At 37.8% G+C, this 16,992-nt stretch overlaps 1 protein-coding gene across 3 annotated transcripts in view; it reads right to left on the bottom strand.

Annotated features, from left to right (window-relative positions):
• WBP11 (WW domain binding protein 11) overlaps positions 1–16,992 on the bottom strand; it is a 74,762-nt gene that overhangs the window by 43,948 nt on the left and 13,822 nt on the right. For all 3 annotated transcript variants that reach the window (XM_033935029.1, XM_033935028.1, XM_033935030.1), the window contains exons 2-4: positions 12,522–12,623; positions 12,151–12,182; positions 8,367–8,460 (exon numbers count right to left, since the gene is read on the bottom strand). In XM_033935029.1, the coding sequence (XP_033790920.1) occupies positions 8,367–8,460; positions 12,151–12,182; positions 12,522–12,585 (190 nt within the window). In that variant the 5' untranslated portion in view covers positions 12,586–12,623. The remainder of the gene's footprint in view (positions 1–8,366; positions 8,461–12,150; positions 12,183–12,521; positions 12,624–16,992) is intronic.

Below are 16,992 nucleotides of genomic sequence, written 5' to 3'. Positions count from 1 at the left end.
TTGAACTGGCTAACGGAAAAAAAAGTTTCCCCCTTTGAGCCGATTTCGGTGGAGGGCTGGTGCCTGTCAATGCTGAAACTATGGCAGTTTGATGCAGCCCTCCTCCGCCGGTGTTGAAGTGAAGCCCTGGGGGTAAGGAGCCAAAAGGATCAGTTACTCCTTCGCCGGCTTTTTCTTTGTGCTGTGCAGTGTGACATCGAAGATACTAGACAGAGTGGCTGGCAAGAGTATACACGATCCTAAAGATAACTGTGAAGAAATAAAATCGGCGGAAAAAAAAAAAAAATCAAAAGAAGTGCAGGAGCATGGCAAGCACCAGACAAAATAAAAACGAAGTCGGTATGTCGGCGAAAAGACAGAAGCAGGATCAAATTACACCAAGTAAGGTCCCGCTTCCTACTGAAGAATTGGATGTGCTGAGTAAAACTGAAGTTATGGAAGAGCTGAGACAGATTAAACAAATGCTTAAAGAGACTGTGAGTAATATGGCTGAAATGAAGGAAGAAATACTAAATATCCACAGACAGATGGAAATAAATAATAAAAGAACAACTGACTTAGAAACTAAAATGGAGGTTTTAGAATGTGAAGGAAACAGATGTAAAAATGACAGTTTGGAACTGATTCAATTGAAAAATCAACTGGAAGATTATGAAAACCGAGGAAGAAGAAAGAATATAAAACTTTTTGGAATGCAGGAAAATTTGGAAGGCAAAAATGCCATACAATTTTTAGAAAATCTAATTCCCAAAATACTGCAATTGGATCTTAAACAACCATTAGAAATAGAAAGGGCGCACAGGATCCCAGTAAAAAATATGGAAAATCAAGGCAGACCAAGACCGTTAATATTTAAAATGCTAAGATACCAGCAAGCAATAGAAATTTTAAATGCTGCCAAGAAAGACAAAAATTTAAATTACAAAGGATCCAAAATATGGTTTTTGCCTGATTTTGCTAAAAACACAGCAAATAAAAGAAAGAGATTCCTAGACTTGAGACCTCAATTAAAGGAAAAGGGATATAAATATGGTTTGTATTACCCAGCAAAAATGAGGGTATCTTCTGGAGATAAATCCTTGTATTTTGAAGATCCGGAAAAGCTAAAGACCTTCCTATCAAAATCAGAACCTATGTCATTCTAACATAATGGATGTTGAAATGATCAGAAGATTTTAAGACTGGTTTTGATGTACATTGTGAAAAAAAAAAAAAAAAAATTTCTATATAAAACTGTGAGACTTTGGAATACTGAAGAAAGAAGAATATGAAATAAAGAACAGGAAATAAAACAAACTAAAGAAAAGACAACAAAAAAATATAAAGAAGAAATAGACAAGAAAGATGGACTGGAAACTCAAGAGTCTAAACTTTAGAAAAGTAAAAGTTGGATGGCTGGAGTAAAGAGTGATCATAAAGTAATAAAAAACTTGAATAAATAACAAAAGGAGGAAAAAAGAAGAATACACCAGATAATGATACAATTTGGTAAAAGAAGAAAGCAGAATGGAAAAAAGGATATTAAATAAAATGACTAATGACACTCAAGAGACTAAAGGGAAGAAGGATATAAATAAGAAAACAATATGAAAGAACAGTTATTTTAATAAACTAATGACACGAAAAGTAATGAAAAAATGGATAACAAAAAGAAGAATATAGAATGGACTAATCATAGACAAAAATGATCTATGACATTTAGATGCAAGTAAAAGAAAGGAAATGAAAATGTAAAATAAATAAGAAAAATATACTAAATATTAATTATAAAGTTTGATTTTGTAATATTATAGTTTCAAAAGGATTGGATATTAATTGGAAAAGAGGAAAAATATAAAAATATATATATATATATTAAAAATTTCATTTTTCAGAATGAAAGGAAAAAAAAATAAATAAAAAAAAATTGTTAAAATATAAATAAATGATAATAATTATAAATTTATAATCAACTTTTAAAGAAGTATATGAAGATATGGATATTTATTTTTAGATATTAAAAGGATGATATGAATTGCTGGAATAGAATGTATGAGATATAGGAAAAATAACATTACTATATTAAATATATGTTTATGATAGAATTTTATGATATAAACTAAAATATTGAGGAAATATAAATTAAAGATTGATGAGTGGATAAAAATACATTAATGAAATGTTAGGAGTAAAATATGATTAAAGTTATCAAAGGTTAATATAGATAGATAGAAAATATAATTATTTTGAAAATGGTAAAAAAAAAATAAAAAAAAGAATAAAAAAAAAAATTAAAAAAAGATTATGTTTAAAAGGAGATAAACTAAGATACACTGTGAAAGATTAATGAATTTATTTTAAGAAATGATAAAGGGGATATTAATTAAATATTGGTTGCCTAGAGGGGAGGGGAATGTTCGGGTTGCTGTTCCAATGTGTGTCCTTAAGCAGTCATTATATTGGGTGGGAAAGGGTGGGAAAAAGATGGGATTTACTAGAATGATTAAGGAAAAGGTTAATAAGGGATTGGATACTTCAGGGGTAAAAATGTGTTGTCATTGAGAAAAATTTTTGGATCTTAAATATGAAGTAAGAAAGGAAAAAGATTATGATGATAAGTTTTAAAATATATAATGTCTTTTAAGATATTTTCTATTAATGTCAATGGCCTGAATCATGTAATCAAAAGGAAAAAGGTATTAGCATTTTTAAAAAAGCAAAACGCGGATGTTTATTGTTTGCAGGAGACTCATCTGAATATAAAGGAATCAAAAAAACTAAAGGATGGGTGGGTAAAAGAATGTTTTTTTGCTCCAGCAGCAGGTAAAAAAGCAGGGGTAGCAATTCTTATAAATAAAAAATGTATGGCCAATTTTAAGGTAATAAATTCAGATCCACATGGAAGATGGATACATATTGATATAAGTATGGGAAATAATGCCCTGACGTTGTTTAATATATATGCCCCAAATTCAAATCAATCAGAATTTTTAAAAAAGTTAGAGTATGTTGTTACCACTGGCTACTTCTAATTTAGTGGTGGCTGGAGATTTTAATGCTGTAATGGATCCATTATTGGATAAAAAACCAGGTAAAAGCATAAAATCTTTAGGTTTAGATAATTTGGCTCAATCATGTGATTTGAAGGATATATGGCGTATTCTTCATTTTAATGATCAGGAATTTTCATTTTGTTCACAGGTTCATAAATCATTTTCAAGAATAGATTATATTTTTGTTTCAACAAATAAGGTGCAACAGGTGATTAAAGCTTCCATAGATCCTATTATTATTTCGGATCATGCGGGAGTATGGATAGAATTACAATTGGATCAATTGGAGAATGGTAGACCTCTTTGGAGATTTGATAATGCATTGCTTGTGGATGGCAAATTTTTGGAAAATTTTAAAACACAAATTAATGATTTCTTTCAAATAAATTTAGTGGAGGATACATCTATTGAGAATGTATGGGATGCATTTAAAGCAACTATGAGGGGTAATATTATATCATATTCAGCTTTTGTTAGGAAACAGATTAAAATGCAATATATAGAATTAGAAAAAGAAATTAAAATATTAGAAGCTAAATTGGTAAGTAAATGGGAACATGAGGTTTTGCAAGCTCTTTTGAAAGCAAAAGGTAAATATAATGAATTAACTTCAAAAATGATAAGAAGAGATTTGTTTTCCAAGCAAGCAGTGTATTATGGAAATTCTAATAAGGCGGGAAGATTATTGGCAAATTATCTTAAAGCAAAAAAAAGAAGAACTAATATAAATGGGATAAAAGATGATAATAGTATAATAACAAATCAAACAAATATAATTTTAAAACAATTTCTAAAATTTTATAAGGACCTGTATTCTTCTGAGCCTTATTTGGAGAGACAAAAAGATGGTAAAAATTTTTTAGATTCTATTAATGGACCTAAGATTCCTGATCATATAAAACGGAGTTTAGACGAACCTATATCATTAAAAGAATTAGAAACAGCGTTGAGATCTCTTAGAGTTGGATCCGCTCCAGGTGGTGATGGTTATACAGTAGAATTTTATAAAACATTTCAAATGTCCTATCCCCATATTTACTAAATTTATATCAGACACAACTTATAAAAGGTGATATTAAAGGTACTATGGCTAAATCAATAATAATTGTTTTGCCTAAGCCAAATAAAGATCTCACTTTGGTTTCAAACTACAAGCCTATATCTTTAATAAATGTGGATAATAAACTTTTGGCGAAAATTTTGGCTTTGAGATTAGCCAAAGCTCTCCCACATATTATAGACATGCATCAGACGGGTTTCGTTGCTAAAAGACATTCCTCTAATAACTCTAGATTATTGTTTCATATGTTAAATTTATCAAAAAAAATGGATGAACCGGCTTTTACAGTTTCCTTGGATGCAGAAAAAGCGTTTGATAGGGTAGAATGGAATTTTATGTATCAGGCTTTAGAATGGTTTGGTATAGGTTCTGGATTTCTACAAATGGTAAAAACTTTGTATAGCTTCCCGATTGCAAGATTAAATATTAATAATATGATATCTGATGGTTTTCAATTGCAGAGGGGAGTTAGGCAAGGTTGTCCTTTATCTCCTTTGTTATTTGATGTTGTATTAGAACCCTTATTGTTAGCAATACAGCAAGCAAGGGGGATACAGGGTATTCCATATTCTGATATGGAATATAAAATTTCGGCTTATGCGGATGATATTTTACTTTATTTGAGAAATCCAGAGTCTACCTTATCTTCTTTATTGGAATTGATGTTTGGCAAATTTTCAGGTTATAAAATTAATTGGAATAAATCTGAAATTATACCTTTAAATGTTCATTGTGTAAAAGGATTAATTGACACTTTTCCGTTCATATGGAAAGAAGAAGGATTTAAATATCTTGGCATTCAAGTTAAAAATACAATTGAAGATACCTAAATTATATTAAAAAAAGTTACGGAGTTGTGCGAGCAATGGAACCCTTTACATATTTCTTGGTGGGGGAGAGTTCAAACTATTAAAATGATGATGTTGCCTGTAGTTTGTTATCAAATGAGTATGATACCTATTTATTTTCAGGGGTCCTTTTATAAAAAGCTTAATAGTATTTTAACAAAATTTCTTTGGCTTGGTAAAACACCTAGAATAGCTTTAGTAACTTTGCAAAAATCAATTAAGGAGGGAGGGGTAAATTTTCCAAATTTTTATAGGTACCATCAAGCCTATATTCTACATCAGGGTATGTATTGGATCCTCCCAGAACTTATAGATAATGCACCAGATTGGTTGTATTTGGAATGGCGCCTTATGTTTCCCCTAAATTTAGTTCATCTTCCAAGTATTAACATACCTAGAAGATACAGAGAAAATAAAATATTAATGGATACTTGGAAAACGTTGAGGTTTATTAGTAAATTAACACCTGTCCCAATAAACAAATCAACTAATCAATCTCTATGGATAAACTCCAAGATCAAAATTGGCGGAGCTCAAATCCTTTGGAAGAACTGGATTATTGCAGGCATTAGATCTCTAGATGATGTTATTTCAGAAGGTAAACTGCTGGAATTTTCACAATTGCAACATAGATTTGGTCTTAGTAAAACACAAAGTTTTAAATGGTTGCAATTGAAGCAGGCCATTCAGGTTGGGTTCCCTGAATGGAAAACATTGAATAATCAATATAGTTTAAAGTTCTTATGTTTTCAAGCAGACTTCCTAGGACATCAAGCCGCATTGTGGTATAAATTAATATTTGAATAAAAAACCAAAAAATGGTCTAAGAGATATTTGGAGCATTGAGATTAAGCATCAAATTAATGCATCTCAATGGCCACTAATCTGGTCTTGGAGAATGAGATGTACAGTGTCAGCATCTATGAGACAAACTTGGTTCTTTTTATTACATAGAGCTTTTTGGACCCCTACACGTTTACAAAAATTAGATAGCTCTAAGTCCAATAAATGCTGGCACTGTAATCTGGAACCAGGGACGTTGGATCATTTACTGTATCATTGTCCCTACATTAAAAGTTTTTGGAATACAATTTGGCCACAAATTAATAAATTGATGGAAAATCATATAACAATATCATATGATACAGTGTTATTTGGAATGATGATGAGAAAAAAAAGTCAAATTTCACCAGAAAATAACAAGCTCTTATTAATCATGACAGGGGTTGCCATTCAGCATATAACCAACAATTGGAAGAATTATAATAACCTAAATTATACATTTTGGTGGAATACAATATGTCATATATTCAAAATGGAAAGAGCAATAGCAATACAAAGAGGGACATATACTAAATTTATAAAAATATGGGTGCCATTGACAAAATATTGTAATGAATAAATAGTTGGATTTCTCTTCTTCTTTTCAATATCTTCTTTGTGACACACATGAAGGGGAGGGTAGTGAAAATAATTTTTACATAATATGATATAATATGAAATACAATATATAATGTATGATTGGAAAGTACTAGAAGGGTGGGGGGAGGGAGAGGGGATAAAAATATATTTAAAATATGATGTATTAGATATAAAAGTGATATTGTGTATTCATCAATTGTATTTTAATATTTTGTACACTTTATGTAAAATTTGAAAACGAATAAAAATTATAAATCAGAGTGAAAAAAAAGGGCTTCAAGGTAAAATAACACTATTCGCCGATGACGCCAAACTATGTAATATAGTAAGTGAATGCAGTTTACAGAATTATATGGCGCAGGACCTGCTTACATTGGAAAGTTGGTCCTCAACCTGGCAGCTAGGCTTCAATGCTAAGAAATGTAAGGTCATGCACCTCGGAAGCGGAAATCCATGCAGGACGTACTTCTTGACTTTAACTAGGACTTCAGCAGAACGAGATTTAGGAGTAATCATCAGTGCAGACATGAAAACTGCCAATCAAGTGGAGAAGGCTTCATCTAAGGCAAAGCAGATATTGGGTTGTATCAATAGAAGTTTCGTCAGCCGAAAGCCTGAAGTCATAATGCCGTTGTACAGGGCCATGGTGAGACCTCATCTGGAGTACCGTGTGCAATTCTGGAGGCCACATTACAGTAAAGATGTGCGCAGAATTGAATCGGTTCAACGGACGGCCACCAGGATGATCTCGGGGCTCAAGGGTCTCTCGTACAAAGAGAGACTGAACAAATTGCAGCTCTACACTCTTGAGGAACGTAGGAAGAGGGGAGACATGATCGAAACATTTAAGTACCTCACGGGACATGTCGAAGTGGAAGATGATATTTTCTTTCTCAAGGGACCCTCGGCCACAAGAGGGCACCCGCTCAAACTCAGGGGCGGAAAATTTCATGGCGACACCAGAAAGTATTTCTTCACAGAGAGAGTGGTTGATCATTGGAACAAGCTTCCAGTGCAGGTGATCGAGGCAGACAGCGTGCCAGACTTTAAGAATAAATGGGATACCCATGTGGGATCCCTACGAGGGTCAAGATAAGGAAATTGGGTCATTAGGGCATAGACAGGGGGTGGGTAAGCAGAGTGGGCAGACTTGATGGGCTGTAGCCCTTTTCTGCCGTCATCTTCTATGTTTCTATGTTTCTAAGATTGAGGAAATTAGCATAGCCCAGAGTGAGAGGAGGAGGAGCTGAAGAATATGCAAATTAGGCTTTATACAGACTTTGCAGTAAAGGAGGATAAATACCTGTTGGTCAAGACTGATATTCCTGTTGCACTAGAATGGGCTATTTGTCACATCTTCTTCTTTTGTCTCCTTCCCAGCTTTGCAAATGCTTTTCCCTTCAGGACAAGTTTAACTGTTTGAGAACTTAAATCAGGACTGTGGTATTAAAGTCAGTACTACCCATCTGATTCTCTAAGCAGGAAAAGAGTGAATGAGAACGTATATACTTCCAGATAGAGCTATGCAAGTGGCGTAGCCACATAGGATGTAAGGACCCAGGAATGCAAAAATCTTTCCCCATCCAGTGTCTCCCCTGCAGTGACCATTGTGCAGTAGGGGACATGTTGCACAGGAGACAATTCTGGATCAAGATGCTCCTGTTTCCAAACCTACATGGACCTTGACTGCCTTCCACTAACTCATTTCAAGTTAACATAATTCTTATGGCTCAACAGTTACTTAAAGTTTGCAACCCCCATAGCTGTGTCTAGAGACCAAGCTTAAGAGTGTTATCTTCTACCCATAAAGCAATCTGTTTCTACACCTCTCTTGTACAAGTGGGTCAAATTCATGATAAATCAAGTAGATGGCTGGGTCACTGGGATTCTGACTTCAGCCACGACTAACTTAAGCATACTGTACTTAGGAATCTTCTAAATGACTTATTTGACAACATCTCCTTGGAACGAGATCCTACCCCAAGTAGATCCACCTCTTCTTACCCATCTCATCAAGTTTCTCCATGTCCCGGATAATCTGCTTTGGATCTTTCATCTTCAGCACAGCTGCTCGAACCATCATTCGTTGTTTCTTGTTCTTGAGAGAAAATCAAGGGGAAAATCCATTCAGACAAGACCAGATTTACAAAAGCTTTAAGCACACCCTATACAGGGGGTTAACAAATTTAATTTATAATTTAAAAGTTCAAAAATTACAAAGACTAGGGGACACTCAAAGTTACAGGGAAATACTTTTAAAACCAATAGGAGGAATTTTTTTTCACTCAGAGAATGGTTAAGCTCTGGAACGTATTGCCAGAGGTTGTGGTAAGAGCGGATAACGTAGCTGATTTTAAGCAAGGTTTGGACAAGTTCCTGGAGGAAAAGTCCATAGTCTGTTATTGAGAATGACATGGGGGAAGCCACTGCTTGTCCTGGATCAGTAGCATGGAATATTGCTACTCCTTAGGTTTTGGCCAGGTACTAGTGACCTGGATTGGCCACTGTGAGAACGGGCTACTGGGCTTGATGGACTATTGGTCTGACCCAGTAAGGCTATTCTTATGTTCTTAGATCAATGCAAAGAATCAGTGAATTTTTTCCCCTCATTCTCAACATAGGCTCCTGCTCATCAGAGGCACACGTATTGCTGAAACTGAGCACTGAAAGTGTTATACCTGTACTCTTTCAATTGGCATTCTAAGGAACAAAAGGCTGAAGTAGGGCTTCATGGATAACAAGAAAATAGTATTGCATATGATGAGTACCAGGTAATTTGGGGTTTTTTTCGCCCAGGAAATTTTATTTCACAGAACAATTAGATTTAAATCCTCTTTCCTAAATCAGCCTTGAATGGACAATTTTGAGAACTATTTCAAACAAAGAAAAGAATCCAGACACTGAATTATAATCTCTGTGTCGTCCTGGTATGTTTACTTAGTTTATGAATCAATTAACTTTGGCTAGCTACAGACATAGAACCAAGTTACATTTTTCTAGCAAATATAAAAACAAATACAAATTAATAATTTATTAGAAAATCATGTTGGACTATCATATGATACAATATTATTTGGAACAGCAATGACAACACAAAGTCCGATTTCAGCTAATAATAATAAACTTTTATTAATTTTAACAGGGGTAGCCATACAGCAAATTACTCAGAACTGGAAGGATTACACTAAATTGAATTATACTTTCTGGTGGAATTCAATTTGTCATATATATAAAATGGAAAAAGTATTGGCATTACAACAAGGTTATATTAAAAAATTTAATAAAATATGAGGACCATTGACAAATTATTCTACTGATCAGATATAATAACACATGTATAGAACATATAGAAGGGGTAGGGAGGGAAAACTATTGTAATATTAATATGATATAAAATTCTGATAAAGGGTTTATTTAATTCACATTGTAAGAACATTTAATAATAATTTCAAGTGTTTTTTCATAATTGAATGTATTACATGTATTTCACTTGATGTAAGAATTTAAAAAAAGAATAAAAAATATTTATTACAAAAAAAAACAAAAAAAAAAACAATACGAGATCTCACTTAATGAGGGTGGCCACTGGCTCTCAGTTGTTGCAAGAATAAATTAGCCCTCAACTAGTCTAATATAATAAAACGCTAGGCCGCGCATGCGCAGTTCCTAAGTGTGCGCCGCTTTTCTGTGAGCTGTAGCGACAGGTAGGAGTGTGCATGCGCGGCTTAAGGTTCTATTTTTCGCTCTGCCATGCTCTCTGCTGCTCCTTGCTGTTTTTCAGTCTGGCCTGCTCCCTGCCCTATTGTATTTTTTCGTTGAAACACGCGGCGGTGACTCCTCTCACGGGATCATGAGAGGAGCCACCGCTGCGTCTTTCAACTAAAAAAATACAATATGGCAAGACGAGCAGGGAGCAGGCCAGACCAAAGCTCCAGTTTAACTGCCAGTCTGGCCTGCTCCCTGCTCCATTATTGCCGTCGCCGCGATGTACGGACCCGCAGGTAGGAGCCGCATGCCCCTACAGTACTCTCTCCCTTCGCCGCCGCCGTTCATTCTTTCAAAGACGCAGCGGTGGCTACTTTCACGATCCCCGCCTTCGTCGGACTTCCGACGCAGGTGGGGATCATGAGAGGAGCCAACGCCGTGTCTTTTAACTAAAAAAAAAAATACTCGCTTTTAAAATCTTCAGGCGCCAGCAACGGCTTGCCGCACGCGCCCCAACTTCCCAACGCCAAGCGCCCTTTTAAAATCTTCAGGCACGAGCGGCGGCTTGCCGCACACGCCCTGACCTCCAAACCCCCCTGCCGGCATCTATTTTTCCTCCTCCTCCCTCTCGCATGCTCATAGCGTTTAAATGAAAAGCGCTGCGCTGTGCTGCCACTGGCCTCACCATCTCCTCTCCACTGCGGCCCGCCCTCTCACAGCTTCCTGTTTCCGCTAGGGTTGGTCGCACTGTAGAGAAGACACAACAGCGTCCAGCAACAACGCGGTGCAGCGCTTTTCTGTGAGGCAAGTAAATTTCTGTGGGGCTTATGCATAGGGGGAACAGAAAATGAATGCTGCTGGAAGGGGAAGGGAAAAGGAAGGGAACAGGGGGAGCAGGCAATGGGTGGGTGCACAGGGAAGAGGGGGAATGCTGCTGCTACACAGGGAAAGGGGGAATGCTGCTGCACAGGGAAGGAGGGAATGCTGCTGCTGTACAGGGAAGTGTGGAATGCTGTTGCTGCTACACAGAAGGGGGAATGCTGCTGTTGCTGCACAGGGAAGTGGGGGAGGGGGAGAAAGGGAAAGGGGGCCAGGGAGCAATCTTGGTTTGCTTTGGGGGGAGACAAAAGGGGGCCATGGAGCGAGACAGAAAGATAGGCAGGCAGCGCACGAGAATGAAAAACAGACACACAGAAAGACAGCAGGCAGGGAGAGAAACAGAAATAAAGAAACACAGACAGGAAAAGGGGGCCAGGAAGAGAAACAGACAGTGGGAGGGAGAGACACAGAAAGAAAGAAAGACAGATAGACATATTCTAGCACCCGTTAATGTAACGGGTTTAATGACTAGTACTTAATAATGCTTTAGATTTTGGTTTGTTTTACTTTGGCTGTCATGCTGAACCCAGGACAGGGCTCTCTCTCTCCAAATGAGGATTCAGACCATCATTCTCTTTCTCAATCAGTCAAAAAAGGTAAAGCTGCAGCAATTCCCTAACATTCTTCAAATGATTCTCTTAGCAGGTCTCAGAGCTATGAAAACTATGGTGTCCATATAACCAGGTAGGAGGGCTTCTACCCAGTTAAATCAAGCTGACTGGATCTAATCCAATGGTGCTGTTGAAAATCCAGGCAGCGCTGAGATGGTCCAAAGATGGAGTGATGGTACCCAGAAAGTTACCCAATTGATTACAGAAAATAAGGCTATCCTAAGTTGACCAAAGAGCCATCTGGGTATTGCTACTGAATATTGGCAGCACCTAGTATGCCTGTGGCCACCTAATACCTAGATATTCAGTGCTGGTATTCGGGTACAGCAAGGTGCTGAATATCTGGGTATAAAATAGTCCATGGTGGTCGGTGTTTAAAAAAGCACTGACCACCAAAGGCTCAATATCGATCTGTACGTTTCTAACTGCAGGCATCTGTATAAGCTGCATTTTACCTTCAGGTTCTCGATTCTTACGGCATTGAAGGAAGTGGTGTTGGGGCTCTTTATAATGACTTGATTTATCTTCTTGTACAATTAGTACAGAAGACATGGTATGCCAGAGCAGAACTCAGTCACACTTCCAGCACTCACCTTTTTCAGCTCTCTCTTTCTTGCTTCCTTTCCTGTAAAAAGAAGATGATCAAGATTGTTAAACTGAACCCTCAGCATCTTTGCTTTTATGCCTACATCTCTACTGATCATCCATCTCAAGTTATAGATGGAAAAAAAAGCCTGGATAAACTGCCAAGTATGCAGACACCGTGGAACACCAAATGCAGGATACAAGAACAAGGGTGAAGTGAAAGAGAAGATAGAACAGTAAGTGCAACCTAAACAAGAGAAAACGAATTCTTCATTTCAGTTATTGACTTACTACTCTGCACAGATTTATCAATAAAAAGGGCTACAGTCTTACTTGCCCTATGTAAAATGCACTGCAGATTCCAGCAAGGCATACTTACGTGCTTGGTCAGTGGGGTTCATGAATTTCCCACTCTTTGTGGATGATGTGGACCTGCGCCCCATCTTTACTTGCTTTTCTTTTCACAACCTTTAGGAAAAACCTAGAAAAAGAGGGTAACAGAAATTTGTCCACGATAAGTGTTAACATGTAGATTGACAAACTTAGTCCATCACAGATAGGACTTCATTAAAGCTGAAAAACTCCAGTGCTAAGTTACTCAGGTGCCTAACATTCCACACCTACATATAGGTAAAGAACACTGGAGTAGCAGAGCAGCCTCCAAGGCTACAGAACTGCTGTCACTGGGGGCACCGCCACTGCAGCAGTCTGAAGATGAGATGCCCCCAGCAGTCTGGAATGCAGTAGCCTCAGAAAAAACATCACAAGAGAATTTGGCACAAGGACTGGAAAGCTACTGGTAGAGTTGGGGAGCTATCACTCTGGCAGGCTCTGGGGTCAAGGAACTACTGTAACCAATCTTGAAAATCGCTGTTAGAGCTGGGCCAATGAACTGCAATTGCACAGCCACATTAGAGAGGAGAAAGGATAATGAGGGAGACAAGAGAGATAGCGACTGAAAAAGCCAAAGCCAATGAAAACAAGAAAAGAAGCTAAAAATGGAAAATTTTCTTTCTGTGCTCCTAATTATTTGGCAAGGTGCCTGGATTTTCAAAAAAATTATTTGCACCTCTAGTCCTTTCCAAATGATTAGCAAGTAAATGCAAAGACAGAAACAATCAAGATGGACATATAGATAGCAATTTATGATGTGCAGAAACACAAGAGAAAGCTTGGACAAACAGCAACAGAATTCATAGCAAAGCAAACAATAATGGACCTGGTACTTACTAACGGGGGAAGTCACTAATCCCATATGGGGCAATTTTTAAAATATCACAGGGGCTGAAAGTTGTTTCCCTTTGAAAATTTGTTAGCAAGCCTGTGCATACATAGTGGATCCTTGGTATATACATACATATACATATATACACACACACACACCTGCTTCCAAGCTGACATGAATACCAAAAGTACACATGGACCTTTTGGAAAATAAAGCCCCGTGCATACTTCCCCTTCCACTTTTAGATAGTACCTATCTTAAAATACTTTTACTCAGTGTGTGGGGAGGAAAGGGAAGCAATTTTCAACAGCCCCACTCCCGAGGGTAAAATGTTGTAAAAGCAAAGCAAAGGGCCAAATGGCTCCTTGCACTAAAAACCATCCTGGAAAAAACAGTGTAAACTCTACCGCAAATAAAATCAAATATATAAAAAAAACTAGAGCCACTGAGCTTACCTAAGGCATGGGAACATTTGAGAAGTCAAGCGCTGAACAACTGACCAAGCAATACAAGAAAGACCGTGAGGGAAAGCAAAATCTGACAAATTTGATCAAATTCTTTGATCTGGGGGGCTGATCACAGAATGTGGCATAAATTTCAGTATAATTTCTGACACTGATCTACTCAGGAGATTCATAAATAAGCTAACCATACTAGGCCTAAGTTGCATGGTGGCAAAAAGAATTTAGGTTCTTACTTTGGTAATCTTTTTGTAAAGCGGCACATCAGTTTTGATCTAGTTCTTGCAGAAGCCATCAATCATTGCCTTCGGCTCCACCTCCTTCCTCAGTGGGCTGTACTGTAGTCCCTCAATTTGTACCAAAGCAATCAAATAGCACTACAATAAAGAATACAGAGAAAAGGAGGGGAACATGGGGAAACTCCCCGACTAATAAAGTCGTTCTGCTCTGTAAGTAACATGAAAACACAGCATAAAATTGCACCTATCAAATTTGAAAATTGAAGCATAAAACAAAACTTAGGTGGAATAAACAGCCACCTACACCAACAGTTATGGATATCGTAAGGTCTGGTCAGCCTCTGGATAAGGCTGAAATCGTTTAACTCTGAAACCCTGTTCGATCGGAGCATACAAACATCTGTTAAGACATACCTGTCTAAGGCAGTTAGACAACCTTTCCTTAAAATGCTCTTGACCACATCCAGTAAGCAACAGTGAATACTGACAGGGTGGGCTTCAAGACTGATGTGTTTCTTTACAAGAAAGAAGATTACTAAGGTAAGAACTTAATATTTCTTTTTAGTGCAAGAGGCACATCTGTCTTGAACTAGTGCAGTCATGTCAAAATCTGGCCTGTGGGGTTATAAAATTTGGCCTGCCAGATAATTAAAAATTTACACTTAAGCTGGCCCACTGGAAGACTTAAAAAAAAAACAACTATCAGGTACAAGTGCCTCAAGACTCGCAGCCGCCACGACTACGCTGTCTACTGCTGCCACATCAGCTGTTGATTCATATGCCTTAAGTCTCGCGGCCGCCACTCTTTGGAACGCTGTGCACCCGTCTTTCTCTGCCATCACTGCTCGTAGTTGCCTGCACCCTCCCGACTGCCTTCGCCGCTTGGGTCCGCCTCGTCCTCCCGGCTGCCTGCACCTGAGGTAATTTGATTGTTTCTATCATGTATTTCCTTTGTGAACAATTTTGGTTCATTTAAAGTCTGATTATCCTTATGTAAAAAAATTAGAAAAGCTAGCTTGAATAACAAAACAATTTTAATAGCATTTCCCTGGTTGTATGCAGCTCTGGTTTGTTTTTGCCACCCTGCTTTTATAGTTTTATTGATATGTATGTTTTCTGTTTAATGTGTTTTATCTATTAATGAATTTCAAGTTAACAGTGTCTTTCACAAGGCTATAGCAGTTTCCAAGTTTACAGTACCAGACTCTCAGAAAGCACTATTTCCAAATTGTGAAAGAAACAAATGTTGAAGAACAAATTGCAGGTGATTATTAGACTAGTAATACATTTCTGACTAGCTTTTGAGAACTATACTCCTTTCATTAGGTCAAAACCATATAATTTTGTTTCTAAGCCATCTTCCCTCTGAAGTACACAAGGCATAGAACAAAGCTTATTCATAATAAAGCAAAATAAACAGAGCCGGCGTGGGGTTGGAGAGGTTGTAACTCTATACTTCTACTAAGACTAAGGGGTGCTTTTATTAAGGTGTGCATTTAGCGCACGCCAAATCGGTTAGCGTACCTTAATAAAAGGACCCCTAAGTATTTTAATAAAAAATTCAGCCTGCGAATTAGCCTATGTTTTACATTACGGCCCCTTATGTGATTGAGTTTGACACCCCTGAACTAGTGAGACATACCTAAGGAGTCCCCAAAGTACAGGACAGAACAAATGAGCCTGCTGTCAACACTGAGGACTCAGAAGCTGTGCCCAGATGAGCCACTTCATCAAACCTGTAGAACTTCGTAAAGGTATGAAGGGTGACCCATGTTGCCACCCTACAAATTTCTTTGGGTGGTACCAACAGGGATTCTGCCCACAAAGCAGCCACAACCCTAGTGGAGTGCACCCTCAAGAATATTGAGAATTGTTTTCCCACACCCAATATAAACTGAAGAAATTGCTCTGCGAATTCATCTATAAACCGAAGCTTTTGAAGTTGGCTTCCCTCATCGGCTAGGATTTGTCAAAACGAAAAGATGATCGGACAGATGAAACTCTTTATCTCTTCGAAATACCGAAGACGAACTCTCCGAATGTCCAGCAACTATACTCTCTTGTTCTCTTTCTTGTAACTGGTTAAACTGAATGTGGGTAGATGAACCTCTTGATTAACATGGAAGGACGAAATGACTTTCGACAAGAAGAAAGGCACTGTACGCAATGGTATCCCTGCTTCAGTAAATTGGAGGAACGACTCCCTACAGGACAAAGCCTGTAGTTCCGAAACCCATCTTGCTGAAGTTAGGGCCACAAAAAACATCATCTTCACTGTGAGGTCCTTAAGTGATGCCCCCTGTAAAGATTCATACAGAGCCCAACAGAGGGCTCTGAGAACTCCTTTCAGGAATTTGGAAATATCTGGGCAAAACTATAAAGGGACCTTATCCACTTGCATTTGAAAAGACGCAAGCCCTGAGAGTTGTACCTTGAGAGAGAGAGAAGACTGCTAGTCCCTTTTCTAGGCTGTCCTGAAGGAACTCCAGGCCTGCTGCTTCTGGTGTTGGAAAGGTTCCACACTTCTATGTCACACCATCTGTGAAACAGCCTCCAAGCTTTTGCATAGGTGGCGACCATCTCTCATTTCTTGGACCTTAGAAGAGAAATAATGACCACATACGAATTGCCCCTGCACTCTAATGCCGTGTGCTCAAGAGCCATGTCTTAAGTCTAAAGTGTTCCAGATTCTCCAGGGCAATCAGGTCCTGTGAAAGAAGATTCGGATGAAAGGGAAGCTTGAGGCTCCTGCCCCTCTTCAGCCAAACTAGATCCACGTACCACAGCTGCCATGGCCAATCTGAAGTGATCAGGATTATAAGAACTGGGTAAGTCGCTATCCTTCGGATGACCCGGCCTACCATCGGCGAAGGTGGAAACATGTTCGTCAGACCTGTGCCAAGCCACCTCTGTACTAATGCATCC

This window comes from Geotrypetes seraphini, chromosome 2 (genome assembly GCF_902459505.1).
Source record: "Geotrypetes seraphini chromosome 2, aGeoSer1.1, whole genome shotgun sequence".
Classification (NCBI taxonomy): Eukaryota; Metazoa; Chordata; class Amphibia; order Gymnophiona; family Dermophiidae; genus Geotrypetes; species Geotrypetes seraphini.
The sequence above is the reverse complement of the archived record's forward strand: the minus strand, read 5'-3'. Positions and strand labels throughout refer to the sequence as shown.